The sequence below is a fragment of the Narcine bancroftii genome, chromosome 12 (assembly GCF_036971445.1).
Source record: "Narcine bancroftii isolate sNarBan1 chromosome 12, sNarBan1.hap1, whole genome shotgun sequence".
NCBI lineage: Eukaryota > Metazoa > Chordata > Chondrichthyes > Torpediniformes > Narcinidae > Narcine > Narcine bancroftii.
Genome location: NC_091480.1, coordinates 86,827,293 through 86,844,466, shown reverse-complemented (window position 1 = coordinate 86,844,466; position 17,174 = coordinate 86,827,293). Strand labels below are relative to the sequence as shown.

General features: G+C 41.0%; 1 protein-coding gene across 1 annotated transcript in view; it reads left to right on the top strand.

The window, feature by feature from the left end:
• The first annotated feature begins 4,448 nt into the window (after nt 1–4,448).
• LOC138746431 (all-trans-retinol 13,14-reductase-like) overlaps nt 4,449–17,174 on the top strand; it is a 40,866-nt gene continuing 28,140 nt past the window's right edge. Inside the window, exons 1-2 of the mRNA XM_069904609.1 lie at nt 4,449–4,772; nt 14,771–14,953. Coding sequence (XP_069760710.1) covers nt 4,616–4,772; nt 14,771–14,953 — 340 coding nt within the window. The 5' untranslated portion in view covers nt 4,449–4,615. The remainder of the gene's footprint in view (nt 4,773–14,770; nt 14,954–17,174) is intronic.

Below are 17,174 nucleotides of genomic sequence, written 5' to 3'. Positions count from 1 at the left end.
GCAAATTATACAGATAGATGGGGTAAGTAGGCAAAAACGACAAGCTTATAATCAGTCAATTAACACAATCTAACCTATTGATTGTATTACCTGTCCTGTTTGTTTGACGTCCAACCAGGAATGCTAGAGAAAAATGCTTTGATGAAGTAAAGTTTATTTGTTTTTATTGGCAGTGTAAAACTTGTCAACAAATGCTTCTGTTGTTCAGATCTGCAATGGACGCAGATGACCCCACTCTACCCATCACTCTACACCCACCCCCTTCACAAATGTGTTGACAATTTTGCTCAACTGTCAGGAGTTAAAACGTGCAGAGGAGAAGTTTAAGGCACATCCTAGACGCGAGTGGAGGCAAGAAGTACCTGAAATAAATAATTGTCTGGAAGTTGGTGTATCAATTATGGCATGACAGAACATATGGCCTGGACTGCTGCACAAGTAGGTGTTATTTATTGGGTTCTATAAATGGTAAAGCTTGGGAGATTGCTAGAGATTTGGTTTACATGGAATTCTTGAAGTGCTTTTGTGGTCAATAGCATAATGTTTTTGTGCATCGTAGAGCCTTCAAGTTTGGAAGACTCCTTGAAGTAGGCATGAATGTGTTTAAAGCTATATTAACTATTTGACCCTTGAGAATAAGTCATTTAAATTTAAATTTAAAGTATTGACATACAGCATGGTAACAGGCCCTTCTGCCCCACAAGCCTATGCCGCCCAAATACGTCCAATTAACCTACAACTCCCGTATGTTTTAAAGGGTGGGGGAAAACCCAATGCAGACAGGGGGAGAACAAACAAACTCCTGGATTCTGCCTGGATCCCTGCTGCTGTAATAGCGTTGCACTAACTGCTATGTTAATTGTGCTGTCATATTTTGCTTTTAATTTGAGAGTGTTATCAATTCTCTGCAGATTCTATTGCTGTGCACAGACAGAGACAAAGAGATAGGGTCAGAGGGAGAATGAAGGCAAATGACAGAGCAAGAAGCAAAGAGAAAATACCACAAGGAATGCATGGGATGAGGAAAGTGAGATAGAGCGAAAGAAATAAACCAGGAAGAGAGTGAAGCAGAGAGAAAACAAGGAAGAAGGGATTTGTGAGAGACATGGTCAAGGAAGGCACAAAAAAAATACTTTAGGTATTTGCCAAGTCAGAAAATATTTTGGGAAACAGGATATCACTAAATGAAGATTCCATTAACTCGATTTTCATCACTGTTTGTTTTAAGGGCAATGTCTCTTAAAGAAGTTATATGGCCTTGATATGTATGCAAAGCTTATTTTATTTATGGTTTGACTCTTAAATGTTTTATTTCACAACTACAGAGCTGCCTTTGACTAGAAATTCTCAAACAGTCATTGACACTGGTTGAATGTGGCATGTTAGGTCAGAAGTCAAGTGGACCTTAAACTGAAAAAGGTTGAGAACCACTGGACTAAAATGAGGTTTAATTTGATTATTAAGCATTGTGAGACATGAGTAATCAGAGCTGCAAAATATGTCATGATCAAAAGTTGGTTTGTGGCAGAATGGAATGAACATGTGGACCTTTGGATGTTGAGAAACAAATACAGATATGTAACATGATTGATCGTACTCGGAGACTTGCATGGAGTACAAGCACACTTTTATTAGCTTATAATTAACAACAGGTATCTACAATAGTCTTAGGTTGGAGGTAAGGCAAGAAAACAGGGTTTATATTGGTACCGATGGGGGCGGAGCCAAGAGGAGGGGCCGGTCACAAATCTACCCATAGGCCGTGAATTCCAGTTCACTACAAGGTGCACAAATAGATTTTTAATCACTTTGCAAAGTGTAAGAACTTCGTTACTACAAGAAGCTAGTCTCACCCCAAGAGAGTCTGTCTCGTAGCTTAAAAATCATATATTTATATAATCAGAACTCCTACGCCAGTGGTTCTCAACCTATTCTCAGTCTAAGGCCCACCTGGCTTCCAGCCTAACATGCCATGGCCCACTAGTGGCAGTGACTGAGCAATGTCTATTGACGTAACAGATATAGTTATTTGTCTCAAAAAGAAATCTATTTCCAAAAGTCTAAAAAGGATAATATCCAACAAAAAGAGAAATTTCCAGATGAAATGAATATCTAAATTATGATAAGCATGGAAAAAATTTATCAAAACACTAATTGTATTGCAATTTACAATTCATCTTCCAAATAATCACCATCCATAATACATGGCCTGTTAGTTTATGTTTAATTTTGCATTGGGATGTTTTCTTGAATGTTGAAAGTTCTTAATTTGCTCGCAATAGCCAAGTAAACTTGTCACATAACCTACAGTCACACAATCCTGTTCAGGGTAAATCTTCGATGAATATTTTTCAAAAATACTTCATATCCAATTTTAGAGGAGAAATCTATCATGTGCCTTACCTTATAAACAGGAGCTTCATGAGTCCTGACTGAAGTGAAGAATAACAAGAAGTCAGAAAACACCCACTTCCGACTCAGTCTGAATCTGTTTTGTTTGGGGGTCTGACAGAAACTGTTACTAAATGCTGAGCAGTAATATTGAGAGATGGCTGGATGACTTCACTGATCTAAGTGGCAAAATACTCACCACTGTTAGGTCTGCTTTGTTCATGAATGAGTGAGACAAACACCAGGCTGAGTCGAAATCAGGGTTCTTTGTTCTTTATTACCGGATTGTAACACTTGCGACTAACCATGTTAGTCGGAGAATGCATTCTGCCGTTATCAGCAAAATGGTGATTTTTTATACCCTTGGATATGTGCTTAGAACATCATCATATCATTACTTGTCCAATGACTAAAACTGTTGCTATCCTTTCCCTGCTAGCTTCCTGCCTCTCAATCCATCAATGTCTCTCTTATCTTGTAAGTACAAGGATGCATTTACATCTTGTTACAGCCCTGTACAGGGCAGGGTAACTCCTTACACATTCCCATCTCATGATGTTTTACCTTACACCACCCCACCCAAGGTCACACAGGAGGACCGAAATATGACCTCAGACTCACTCTGGCCTCGGTGGGTTGGGAAGTCTCCTTGGCCCACAGGGAAACGGCCCCACCCTGTCTCCATGGTTCAGAATCACTGTCCTAGGCTTACAGAACATTCGAACAGACTGCTCCAAATAAATACGTATTTCTTGAATTTTCTTGGGATTCATTAATCAGGGTCAAGTCCTTTACCCACTTGTAATAATCTTTACTACCTTGCTGAATAAGGAGGTCATCAGCTCTAGCTGATAACAAGAAAGAAATGAATTCAGCTAGTTTCTCCCTTCCAGTTTACGTTTTGAAACTTGCATTCTCACGTGGACATTGGTGAAAGAATGGTTCTAGATGCTGATTCCAAAACCATTTAGGCTGCACCTTTTGACAACAAAACGTTGTTCTGAGGTAATTTTGAGAATATTCAGCCTTTGGCATAGATGAAATGACATTGAATTGTGACAAAATATGTTGTGTTTTATATTGTATATAGATGTTTTTGGGAGATAGTGTGGCAGGTTTTTTTAGTGTAGGTCACATTCAAAAACTTCAAAACAGATCTCCTTAAAATAATAGAACTCTGCTCAAGCCAGACAGTCCGGCTCCAAGTGGCTTTGCAAAAGCTGTGGGAAGTGCCTATAGAGTCTTCACTATAGATTGTTGTTTTGGAAAGCAACAGATGAAAGAACTCATCAGTGCTGCAGACTGTCTGAATGTAGTTTGCTATTCTAAGAGAGTCATGTGGTTTTGCAAGCAGAGAGAGTCAAACAGGCTTTTCTCCAAGTGAGAGAGAGATAATTCAGTTTTACAGTTCTACAGTTCAGCAGCAACATTTGGGACTGGAACAGGACAATCTGGCAAGCTTGTGGAAACCCCCATTTTGAAGACAGGTTGTGAGTGCTTAGTTCAGCCAGGTCAAAGCCCTTGTGGTCCATACAAGAAGAGATGGTTGGCTGCCTAATGTTTCACTTGAAATAAGGGAAACAAAAAGCAACTCTGTGGTGACCTGAAAGAAAGAGGTTATCATCTGGAAAACCCTGATGGGGCAAGTTTCATCAGCAGGAGACTCTCGTGGCTGATTACAAGGAATCAGTTTGCATCCAGGAATAACAGATCTCTCTCTGAAAACTGACAAGAACTTTCCTGGGTGGTAACCATTTTCCTTCCAAGCACCAAAGCCTGGTGAACTTCATAAATGTTCAACTCTGTGCACAGTCTATGAATTGCAAGCAACCAGTGAACTTGGAGGAGTGAGATTGGACTGTGAATCAAAGAACCTTCCTAACCTTACACACACATTATTTACACATGTGCTTAGAATTAGAAGGGGGGGGTTAGGTTAGTTAAGTCAACAGTAATGTTAAAGTGTGATTCTGTTTTCATGTTTAAAGATAAATAAAAGCAATTTTTGTTTAAATAACCATTTGTCTTGATGAATACTATTGCTGTTGGGATTTGGGGTCCTCTGGGCTTGTAACAAGATTATATAAAAGATATTTCTGTTGAAATGCCGTGCTTTCATCGCACAAACAGTGCGAGTCCCTGTTTTTGCTTCCTGCACTTATCTCTCTCTGGCCAGCCTTTGATCTCTGACTCCTTATGACGTCGGTGTCCATGTTCAATCAACATGTTGCTCTTTTTGTCTCTTGGGTTTTGTTGCCTTATATCAGTTTTATTGTATTTTTATTTTGGCACATGTCCCAATCCTTTTGCTGTTGACACCAGAAAACTACCTCAACCTTTGGTGCTGGACAAAAAGGCCAGGGACAAAGTTCTTAAGCAAGGTATGTCATTTTAACTTTGACTTCCTGCTATTCATTTCAATATCGATATTCAAATTATTTTGAATTATTTTTGTGATTATCTTCAGACTTTTATTAAATGAAGTCATGTGCTATTTATTATGGAGGATCTAACCCTTTAAAAGGAATTGGGTCGTTCATAATTTTGAACTCTACAGTTAATTTTTAGCAGACTTGATCAGTAACTTTGTACCATTGAGACCGCACTTGAAGTATTCTGTTCAGTTCTGGTCACCTCGTTATGGGAAGAGCGTGGAAGCTATGGGGACGGTGCAGAGATACACCAGGATGAATTGTCTATTGAGGCAAAGTTAGCAGAGCTTGGACTTTACTCTTAGGAGTGAAGACTTGATAGGAATCCAGACATAATTTCATTCTGGAAGACAACCAGCACCTTTTTGCCAGGGCAGGAATAGCAAACATCAGAGAGTGTCTGTACAAAGTGAAGGGAGGGAAGTTTAAGGGAGACATCAGGGGTAAGTTTTTTCACAGCGTTGTGGGTGCCTGGAATACCTTGCCAGAAATGGTGGTAGAGGCTGAAACATTAGGGGCATTTAAGAGAATCTTAAACAGGCATATAGATGGAATAGAAATAGAGGGTTCCAAGGTAGGAAAGTGTTTAATATATATTTTTTGGTAGGAATATATAAGCTGGCACAACATTGAGGGCTGAAGGGCCTGTACTTGCTGCAATGTTCTACATTTTATGTTCTAACAAAGACAAGCCGTGTGTGAGCCACATGGAGACTGGAACTGTAGATATTAAAGGTCTTTATTCAGAACAAGCAGGCATTCCAGAAAATGTCTCCATCTCTCTGAGAAACTCCAGAGCAACTCAGGAGAATCTCTCTAAGCTCAAAGTCCACCAAGTTTTATACTTTTTGAACAGAGGTTCCAATAACTGTGATAACATTGTTTCCTTTACTATTTTGAGTTCCAACAAATGATTCCATTATGTACGTATTTACAAAGGGAGCATGGTGTAACTGAATTTTCAAACATCTTTGAAAGACAGACTATGGATGAAAATGACAGCGCTGCCCGAGCTGCTGTAATGGCAGCCCTCTCACTGGTGCGGACCAGTGGGGAGTGAGGAGCGAAAATATAGCGCTCCCGTGGTGTCCAACCCCCCAATCAACTGACGTCAGTTCCACACAGGCTTTGAACAGCCTATTAAAGGAGCTGAGGGCAGTTTTATTAAAAATCCCATGACCGCAGGGTCTGCACCCATAACGGCGGCACCTATGATTGGCAGTAGCCACGAACGACCTCCTAAATATTTTATTCCATTAGTTGGCCATTTAAACTGAGTAGTTCTTTGGCAAATAGTATAATCACCTCTTGTGAGAGGCAAAATTTCACTCTTATCCCAAGTTATTTTATAATCTGAAACTGTACCATTTTCTTCTAACATTAAATCCAATAATTGTAATGAATTTGCTCGCTCTGTCAAATATATCAGCAAATAAACTAAATCTTACGTTCTTCTTGATTAATTCTAAAAACCTTTGTAATCCAGATCCCTATGAATTGCTTTTGCTAAAGGCTCTATAGCTAAAACAAACAATGCTGGTGATAATGGGGACCCTTGTCCACTGGATCTTGTTAATCTCAATGAAGCAGAAATTTGACTATTTGTTACCACTTTAGCTTTTGGTTCATGATAGAGAGCTTTTATCCAATTTATAAAAGTTTGTCCAACTCCATATTTTTCCAATAAATCCCATTCTAATCTATCAAAAGCCTTTTCTTCATCCAATGACACTGCTACATTTAAATCACCTCTTTCTGTGCTAAATGAATTATTCTCAATAATCTATTCATATTATCAGCTGACTGTCTCTTTTTCACAAAACCTGTTTGAACCATATGTATCGATTTAGGTAGATATTTTGTCAGTCTATTTGCAAGAACTTTAGCAATCTTATAATCTAAATTTAATAAAGAGATAGGTCTATAAGATGATTGCTTTAGTGGATTTATTACAGTGATTATTGCTATTGAAGATTATTCAGGGAGAGTATGGGTCTGCAATGCCTGCTTTTCTTTTAAATATCCTTAAATAAATGTATCACTAAATCCTTAAACTCTATAAAATTCGGGCAGAAATCTATCTTCTCCAGGAGATTTATGACTTTGTAAAGAACTTAATGCTTCCTCTACCTCTCTTGAGGTCATGGGAGTGTTTAACTCTGCCTGTTTAGTTAAATTTAATGTTTGTAATACTATATATGACCAAAAAAAATCAATTCTGTTAACATCTCCCTGGGATTCTGATTGATATAACTTGGCAATTCCCTTGGACCTTGATGGAGGCTAGTGTATAAATTGCAAGGACTCTAGCCACAAGTGTGGTGCCGGAGGATTGGGCAGTATCTCACGTTGTTCTGTTTTTTTTTTTAAAAAAGGCTCCAAAAGTAACCCTGGAAATGATAGGATGGTGAACCTGACATCAGTAGTAGGTGAATCGTTGGAAGGTGATCTAAGAGATTGACTATACAATTATTTGGATCACCATAAACTGATTTGAGATAGTCAACATGGCTTTGTGTGTGGTAGGTCATGTTTAACCAATCTTGCAGAGCTTTTTGAGGTGGTTACCAGGAAAGTTGATAAAGGAAAGGCTGTGGATGTTGTCTATATGGACTTTAGTAAGGCCTTTGACAAGGTCCCACATGGGAGGTTAGTCAGGAAGGTTCAGACACTAGGTATTCATGGTGAAGTAGTGAACTGGATTCGACAATTGCTGGACAGGAGAAGCCAAAGAGTAGTGGTGGATGGTTGCTCCTCAGATTGGTGGCCTGTGCCTTGGGGATTATTTCTGGGACCATTGTTGTTTCTCATCTATATCAATGATCTGGATGATAATGTGGTAAATTGAATCACCAAATTTGCAGATGACACCAAGATTGGAGGCTTTGTGGACAGCAAAGAAGGTTTTAAAAGCTTGCAGAGGGATCTGGACCAAATGGAAAAATGGGATGAAAAATGGCAGATAGAATTTAATGCTGACAAATGTAAGGGGTTGCATTTTGGAAGGACAAACCGAGAAAGGACATACATGATAAATAGGGCACTAAGGAGTGTGGTAGAATAGAGGGATCTGGGAATAAGGATTCTGGTGTCACTGGTAGATAGGGTTGTAAAGAGCTTTAGACATATTGGCCTTCATTCATCAAAGTATTGAGTATAAAATTAGGATGTTATAGTGAAGTAATATAAGAAATTGGTGAGGCCTAATTTGGAGAATTGTGTGCAGTTTTGGTCATCTAACTACAGGAAAGGTAGAAAGAGTGCAGAGAAGATTTACTAGGGTGTTGCCTGCACTTCAGCAACTGAATTACAGGGAAAGGTTAAACATGTTTGGACTTGAGGGAATAATGAGGGGAGATTTGACAGAGGTATTTACAATTATGAGGGAGATAGACAGAATAAATGTAGATAGGCTTTTCCCACTGAGGGTAGGTGAGATAACAAACCAGAGAACATGGGTTAAAAATGAAAAGGGAAAAGTTTAGGGGAAACATAAAGGGGAACTTCTTCACACAGAGTGTAGAGGAGAAGCTAGCTGAAGTGGTGAATGAGGGCTCAATTTTAACAATTAAGAAGAATTTGGACATGGGAGAGGTATGGAGGGTGATGGCTGGGTGCTGGTCAGTGGTGGAAAGAGTACACAACCTCAATCGACTCACCTGTCCACCCTATCAGGCATGTCCTGTTCCTTCAGTGGAAAGGTCTTTAGCTGACGTGGGACCCAGTCAGAATCTATCATACTGGAGAGTAAGAAGTCATCTTTTATCTCAAGTGGCGACTCAAGAAGAAAAAATAATAATGACTTTACGACAGTGTCGCAGCTGCACAATTGCTCAGCAAAATTAGGTATAGGGCATTCCTTCTATCCGATAGCCTACAAGTCACCCTTGAGCAGGGTATAGTACCTGTTTAGCCTCTCAATCAGGGACACATGAAGCTATGGATTGCATATGGTGGATGGTTTTTACAAGCAGACTCTACAAATTGGAATTCCTCGGAGTCAATGACAATACTGGATGAGTAACCTTGGCCATTGATCAGCAGATTCATCTGCCCAGCATTTTTAGTCTTTCAACCACTAGTGCCAGATGACCATCGAAAACTTTAGACTCATCCAGTCAAATCTCTCAACAAATATATATATATATATATATATATATCTCAATCACATCACATTCCCAAAGAATTCAATCCCAAAACTTGTTCCGTATCCTCAATTTCAATCAGACTATTTGACGTAGCTCTTCTCTTTTCATCCCCATTTCCATTCTTCTTATCAGACAATTTCATCTTAGGTGGCAATTGCCGATCAACTGCTCACAATTCCAGCAAAGAAATAGCAAAAATTAATGCATCGTGATCATTCCCAAAAAACTGAGATTGAAAATTCTCGTGGAAAACTTTCCACACAGCAGGATATCGAAAGGTAAACTTGTATCCCTTTCTCCACAGCCCTTCTTTTGCTGAATTAAATTCTTTACATCTCTTAATAATCTCCTGACTCAAATCAGCATTTAAAAAAATCCCTCTACTACCTTGAACCATCAATGGAGTTTGATGTCTTCGAGCATTCTGCACCGCAATTCACAAAATCATCTCCCTATCCTGATATCTCAATCAACGAATTAAAACTGCTCGAGGTGGTTGACCTGGATAAGGTTTCTTCCTCAATGCCCTATGCGCTCTATCCAATTCCAAACCATCCGGAAAAAAATTCTGCACCCAATACATCTGGAATCCATTTTTCTTTTAAATTTCACTAGATCTGAACCCTCAATATCTTCCAGAAGTCCCACTATTTTCATATTATTCCGTCGTCCTTGATTTTCCAAAGAATCAATCTTCTTCAATAATTCTCTCTTCTGGATTTCCCATCTTACAAAAGAATCTTCCACTTTTTAAATTTTTTTCTATTCTGTTCCACTTGTCCTCTACAATCATGAAATGCCTCTTCAATTTTTTGAAATTATCTTGCACTGTATCCACCACTTTCAAACATCTATTAACATCAGCCTTAACAACGGTCATATCTTTCTTTATAGATGCCACTTCTTCACAAATATTATTCATTTTAGCTGACATATCCATAAACCCATGATCCATCTGTGTAGACATCTGAGTTGACATATTGCCCATTTGATGAGCAATACCTTCTAATACTGTAAAGACTGCATCAAAAGCAAACTCTCCCATTCCTCCTTGAGGCCTACCTTCCTTAATTTCTACACCAGTAGTAGCTTCTTCTTGGGTCCATTCTAGTAAGGCAGGGCTTCTCTCCTCCTCTTCACCTGCACATTATAGATTTGCCAGCTTTACTGCGTGTTAACATGCCGACCGACGCAGGACCGTGCTTCTCTGCCCACTTCCGGCTGGCCTCCCCCACAGCCAAAACCTTATCGAGGAGATCCCAGACCTGCGACACACCGCGCATGCCCTCGGCAGTGTCACCGCCCACGGAGGCACATCTTCCGATGTGCCCATGTGGGCCCCAGCGCCGCCGAGCACAGCCGCGGGATTGTGCAACGTTACCAACGCCTGTCGTTCGACTGGCTCATCCGCGCACCCGACATCATGGGGACACATATCAGAGCCAGCCAAGGAGCTCGCAGTGCCGGTGCCATCTTACGACTGCAAGAAAGACATCAGTGTAATACTTAGCCAGGCTGGAGTGTGCTGGGCTTTGGAAGATAGGCTCGTTGACTCCGTGGCTTCAGGATGGTAAGTAGGCCTTAATTCCACTGCACTCTTGTAAGGCAGTTTCTTCTGTAGTTGAGTTTTCGGCATCTTTATATTAGTAGTCATTGTCTTCTTTCAGTATTCAGACACCTTCAAAAACACTTTTCAAACTTTTCCAAAATCTTTAATTTGGGCATTAATTAGTTCATCTGGGGAGAGGTGGAATTACTCCTCGTCTTCTTACGCCATCACCCCATGCTCCCCTGAGATTCCTTTTCCTGCAGGCCAGGCTGAATTACCATTTATTAGGAGTGCAAAAAAAAACTGTATTCAACATCCACAGGCAAACAAATAAAGAAATGAAAACAAACTGTGTAATGCAGAGAAAAATAAATCAGAAAGTGCAAAAGTATGAGTCCTTGATTGAGTTTGTTGTTGAGGAGTCTGATGGTGGAGGGGGAGCAGCTGTTCCTGAACCTGGTGGTGTGAATCTTGTCACACCTATACCACTTTCCTGATGGCAGCAGCAAGAACAGAGTGTGTGCTGGGTGGTGTGGATCCTTGATGATAGCTGCTGCCCTCTGACGGCAGTGTTCCCTGTAGATGTTCTCAGTGGAGGGGAGGGTTTTGCCTGATGTTCTGGGCTGTGTTTACTTCCTTTTCCAGTACTTTCTGTTCAGGCTTATTGGTGTCTCCATACCAGACAGTGATGCATCCTGTCAGGATATTTTTCTCCAGACACCTGTCAAAATTTCCCAGGGTTTCCAATGTCATGCCAACCTCTGCAAATTCCTGAGTGAGTAGAGGTGGTTTATGTGCTTTCTTCATTATACTATTAGTCAGGAAAGATTCTGAGATAGTGACTCACCTTCTTTATCCCTGATTTCCTCAATGATCACTGGATCGTACATATCTGATTTCCCCTTCCTGAAATAAACAAACATCTCATTGATTCTGGTGACCATGTGTGCGAGGTTGTTGGTGGTGATGTTTTCAATCTCCCTCCTGTGTGCTAACTCATCACTCCTTTATGTACAACCCCCACCTACTATGGGATCATCAGTGAATTTGTAGATGGTGTTGTTGTCGTACCAAGCCACACAGTCATAGGTGAAAAGCAAGTGGAGCAGGGGGCTAAGTGCTTTGGTGCTCTAATGCCTGTCCCGCATCAGACTTGTCAGCCACAAACGAGCCTGCAGCTGACGTGGACATTACCCCTCCATTAATTTTCGTCTGCAAAGCCAAGCCAAAAAAAAACTAATGGAGATTGTGAAGGAGATGTTCTTTCTTCACTGACTGTGGTTTGAAGGTGAAAAAATCCAGGATCCAATTCCACAGTGGAGTGCTGAGGACCCAGATCTTGAAGTTTACTGATTAATTTTGAGGGGACGATGGTGTTGAATGCCGACCTGTGTTCCAAGGCTTTGTGTAGAGCAAGTGAGATGGTATCCATCATAGACCTGTTGCTATGGCAGGTGAACTGAAACTGATCCATTTCCGCATGGATCATTTCCAACCCCAAGGAGGAAGACAACATTACTGAACTTTCCATGAAACATAAAAATGAGGCCAAGAGGAGCAAGTATCTGAGAGGTAACATCTAGGATGCAGAAACCTTCAAGTGCCAAGATATAGAATAAGCTATTGGGAAAAATCAATAATGTTATGAGCCCTGAGGTCCCCAAAGCCCAGCAGCAATAGAATTCACCAAGACAAATGGTAACTTAAACAAAAGTTGATTTTAATTATCTTTAAACATGAAAACAGGATCAAACTTTAACTTATTACTATTAACTTAACCTTACTTTACCTCCTTCTAATTCTAAGTGCAGGTGTGTGTGTGTGTGTGTGTGTGTGTGTGTGTGTGTGTGTGTGTGTGTGTGTGTGTGTGTGTGTGTGTGTGTGTGTGTGTGTGTGTGTGTGTGTGTGTAAATTCAGAAAAATTCTTTGATTCACAGTCCAATCTCACTCCTCCAAGTTCACGGGTATCAGGCAATTCTTATACTGTGCACAGAATTTAACATTTATGAATCTTCACCAGACTTTGGTGCTTGAAAGTTAAATGGTTACCACTCAGAAAGATTCTTGTCAGTTTTCAGAGAGAGATTTGTTGCTCACTGGACACAAACTGATTCCTTCTGATCAGTCACCTCAGTGTTTTGCTGAAGAGACTTGCCCCATCAAGATTTTCCAGATGATAATCTCTTTTTTTCAGGTGACCACAGAGCTGCTTTTTGTTTCTCTTATTTCAAGTGAAATATTATGCAGCCAGCCATCTCCTCTTGTATGGACCACAAGGGTTTTGATCAGGCTTAGCTAAGCACTCACAACCCATCTTCAAAATGGGATTTTCCACAAGCTTGCCAGTTTGTCATGTTCCAGTCCCAGCTACTGCTGTAGGACTGTTGAATGGAATTCTGTCTCTCTCTCTTACAGAGAAAAGCTTGTTTGACTCCCTCTGCTTGCAAAATCACATGACCTTCCTAGAACGGCAAATTGCATTCAGATAGACTGTGGCACAGGACCTAATCTGTTGAGTCCATTCATTTGTTGCTTTCCAAAACCATAATCTATTACTCCACAGCATGTCCAATTAACACCTACTTGTGAAGTTCTTATAGGCATTCTTCAAAGTTGATGCAAAGGAACTCGGAGCCTGAACTGTCTGGCTTGAGCAGAGCTCTGGGATTTTAACTGAGATCTGTGTTGTGAAGTGTTTGTTTGTGACCTACACTAAAAAACCTGCCACAATTTATCTCCTTTAAAACATAATCTCTCACAATATATTAAAGTGCTGGTGAAACTCCACTGGTCCTACAGCATCCTTAGGAGGCAAAGATATATAACCAATGTTTCGAGCTTGAACCCTTCATCAAGTTATGGGGGGGGAGGGGAAGCAGGCAGGCGCCTGAATAAAAAGGCAGGGGGAAGAGGGAAGAAGGGGAAGAAGCACAGGTCAATAGCCAAGAGGTGGGTGTGAAAGGAGGGCAGGAGCGAAAAGCTCTGAATTAATGGAGGGAGGGGGCAGCTGTGAATACAGAGTTGGAGGAAAGGAGATAAGAGGCTCAGGGAAATAGATAAATTTGAACATTATTTAACTTTAAACTCCAATAAATATGCAGGAACTGGGAGCCAAAAGTAAATAATTGTAATTAAATGACGCATGAGTATAAAGTACAAATGCACTAAAAATCTTACATGTCCCAAGGAATTTAAGATACAGTAACTACATTATGTCAAGACCATGATGACACAAATGCCAAAATAGAAAAAGTGATCGCATAAACATAAAAAGATAGATGAATAAATATTCACAGTTGTGGCTAGCGAAATGAAATAAAAGTGATGTTTCAATAGTGCAGACAAATCTTTTAGTGGTAATGGAGTTATTTATGGTTTGACTAGAAAGGGGAGGTTGAAGAGGCTGAGAGCTGTTAGATAAAACCTGAATTTTAACCTGGCGGTGCTAATCTTCATGCTTCTGTACCTTTGCCCAAAGGTAACAGTGAGATAAATAAGCCTCTATTTTTCTTTCATCCATGTGCCTGTCTCAGAGTCTCTGAAATGACCCTATTATTTCAGCCTCCACCACCATCCTTGGTAATGCATTCCAGGCACCCATACTCACTGTGAAAAATAACTTGCCACTGATCTTTCCCCTAAACTTTCCTCCCTTCATTTTGTATAGTTGTCATCTGGTGTTTGCTACTCCTGCCCTGGAAAATAACTGCTGCTTCTGCCCTGGAATGTAACCTAGGCCTCTCATAATCTTGTGTACCTCTGCTAAGTCACCACTCGTCCTTCTTCTCTCTGAAGGGAAATGGAACAATGACAATTTTTCTCAAGTAAAATATTTCAGTAGTTTCAGCAGTGGTTTTGACCCTTCCAGTCCCACTCACCTACCATTTTAAGGAGTCCCTTACTAATCACAGAGCACCGATGGCACAGAGATTACTTAAAGTGGTAGGTGAGTGGAAAGAAAAAGGTTCAGAACCACTGGTCTATATGTACTCTGACAATAAATCTGATCTTGATGTTGAGACACTGTTGAAAGTCTTTTCAATCATTTCTTGCCTGCACTGTTCTATCAATTTCTCCCATGACGATTTTTTGCTTCACTGAACCACTATTGAAGCCCAGTTATATGGTGGGGAATCAATGTTTTATGATATCTGGAAACTGGGAAGGTTTACCCAATTGTGATTTTTCCCTTATCCAAGAGCAAAGGAGTGACAACATATTATAATGTTCCCCTCATCTGGTCTTTTCAGGTTTTACCACAGACAGAGTGCCCACTCATCTTGATGCCATCGTGATTGGCAGTGGAATTGGAGGACTTGTGGTGGCAGCTGTGCTGGCAAAAGCTGGCAAGCGCGTTCTGGTGTTGGAGCAACATGACCAGGCTGGAGGCTGTTGTCACACATTCACTGAAAAAGAATTTGAGTTTGATGTTGGTAAGCCTTTTCTAAAACTTGCCTATGGAGCTTGCAGAATACATCGCCCAATGGCTTTACCACATTCTTCTCATGAGAAGTTAGTCTGTTTCCTCATTTGAACATCAGTCTTGTCTCTTTAATGTGAGAGAATAGCAAATTGCCTGATCCGTATCCCTTTCACATAACTGGCGAGATCTCACATGGAACAAGCTGCATTCAGAACAACATCAGAAGATGAAATTTATCTGAGCTCAGAGCTTTGAAGAAGTTTCAGGGATGCCATGGAGGGACTCGGGGTAGAGTTTAAAGGGACAGAGTCAAAGTTATGGACTTTAAGGAAGGTTGGGTTACATGGAAGGCCAGAGGGGAGGTGACAGAGCTGGGACTAGGATGGGGGGAGGGGAGATGGTTGCAGAGATAGCTTTGGACAAATCTAGTGAGTGGTGTTGTTGCAGGATAGTGAATCACTAGAGGTCATTGACTGAAGAGTAATTTGCAAATAGTAAAAGAAACGGGCATTACAGATTGGAGACTATGTGGTCAACAGCTAAATGCATTGGCGGACGTTTCTCTAAAGATGACAATAGTGTGAAAACTGAGTAGATCAGCAGAGGATATAAAAGAGACCTCAAAAGACTTTATTAAATGTTCCACAAAATGGAGTTGTCAGCAGAATTAAGGAACGGCAAAGTGTCAACATCAGTGGCAGGTCAAGGAAATATACAACAAACAGACAAAAAAGTACCATATTTGACAACATATATTCCCAAAAATTGGCTCAAAAATATGCCCCAGGTCTTTTATGCGAATTTGAAATTAGGGTGAGTAATGTCGACAGTTACCATCGTCGCTGAGTGGCTCAGTATCAGGGAGGGAGGGATTCCCCCCTCCCCCACTGCCCACTCAGCATTGCCTCAATGGCCGCTGAGTAGGTCGCCAATCACTTGCCCATCTTCAAGAAGTCCCGCAAAGGTGGTGCTGCTGTCCAGGAGGTGGGCCCGTGCCACCTTCCCTTGGGTGGCCCTTGCTTTCCAGAGCCACCGCTCATCTCCGCTGGTGAGAAGGCTGTCCAACCTCGGGGTCCTGGGGCTGGAGAGACTGCCAAGGAGAAGCCGTACAGCAAACTGAATGAGAACTGATTTAAAAGCATTCTGCTTTCCTGTAAATGCATTAAAAATAATCTTAATATTCCCTGCTGAAATAGAGGGGGGGGGGGGTATTGTATGCTCTTGGGTCTTATATGCCGTCAGGTTTGGGCTCAGTATTAGCACCATTTCTCCTCTGGATGTATTAATGACATGGATTTTGATATACAGGGGATCATCTCAAAATTTCCAGATGTAGAAATGCAATCAACTCTGAAGACGTTAGCAGCAGACTGTAGAGGGATATGGGTTGATCGTCCTAGATGGAAATGATACAGAAAGTTCTTAGTAATGCATGAAAATAAGACTTCAAACTGGCTAATTGTCATCGGGGGGAATGATATTCATCTCCAGCACTACACAGCCCTCTTGTCAGAAGTGAAGGGAGTCATTTAGAGTGGAAGCAGAACTGCGGGATTCAGTTAATCTGGACAGGTACTTGAATGATCATGGTCATGTGTTACTCATTGTACAATACACATATGCATTGAAATTCTTCCTTGCTGCGGCCAAGCAGGTACTTTATTTATTTTTTTAATTTTTTATTTAATTAATGAATTAAATCCTTAAAATAAGCATGGCTTAAAGCAATTTTAATAGGTAATCATGATGGGCTAATGGGCCTGTGTCATTGCTGCTCCATTCTGTGACTTTTTCTTTCTTTGGCTTGGCTTCGCGGACGAAGGTTTATGGAGGGGGTAAAAAGTCCACGTCAGCTGCAGGCTCGTTTGTGGCTGACAAGTCCGATGCGGGACAGGCAGACACGGTTGCAGCGGTTGCAGGGGAAAATTGGTGGGTTGGGGTTGGGTGTTGGGTTTTTCCTCCTTTGCCTTTTGTAAGTGAGGTGGGCTCTGCGGTCTTCTTCAAAGGAGGTTGCTGCCCGCCAAACTGTGAGGCGCCAAGATGCACGGTTTGAGGCGAGATCAGCCCACTGGCGGTGGTCAATGTGGCAGGCACCAAGAGATTTCTTTAGGCAGTCCTTGTACCTTTTCTTTGGTGCACCTCTGTCACGGTGGCTAGTGGAGAGCTATGACTATGCTTGCAACTTAGCCAAGGTCACCCAAAGTAAAGAAAAACAGCTCTGTTGCGCCATC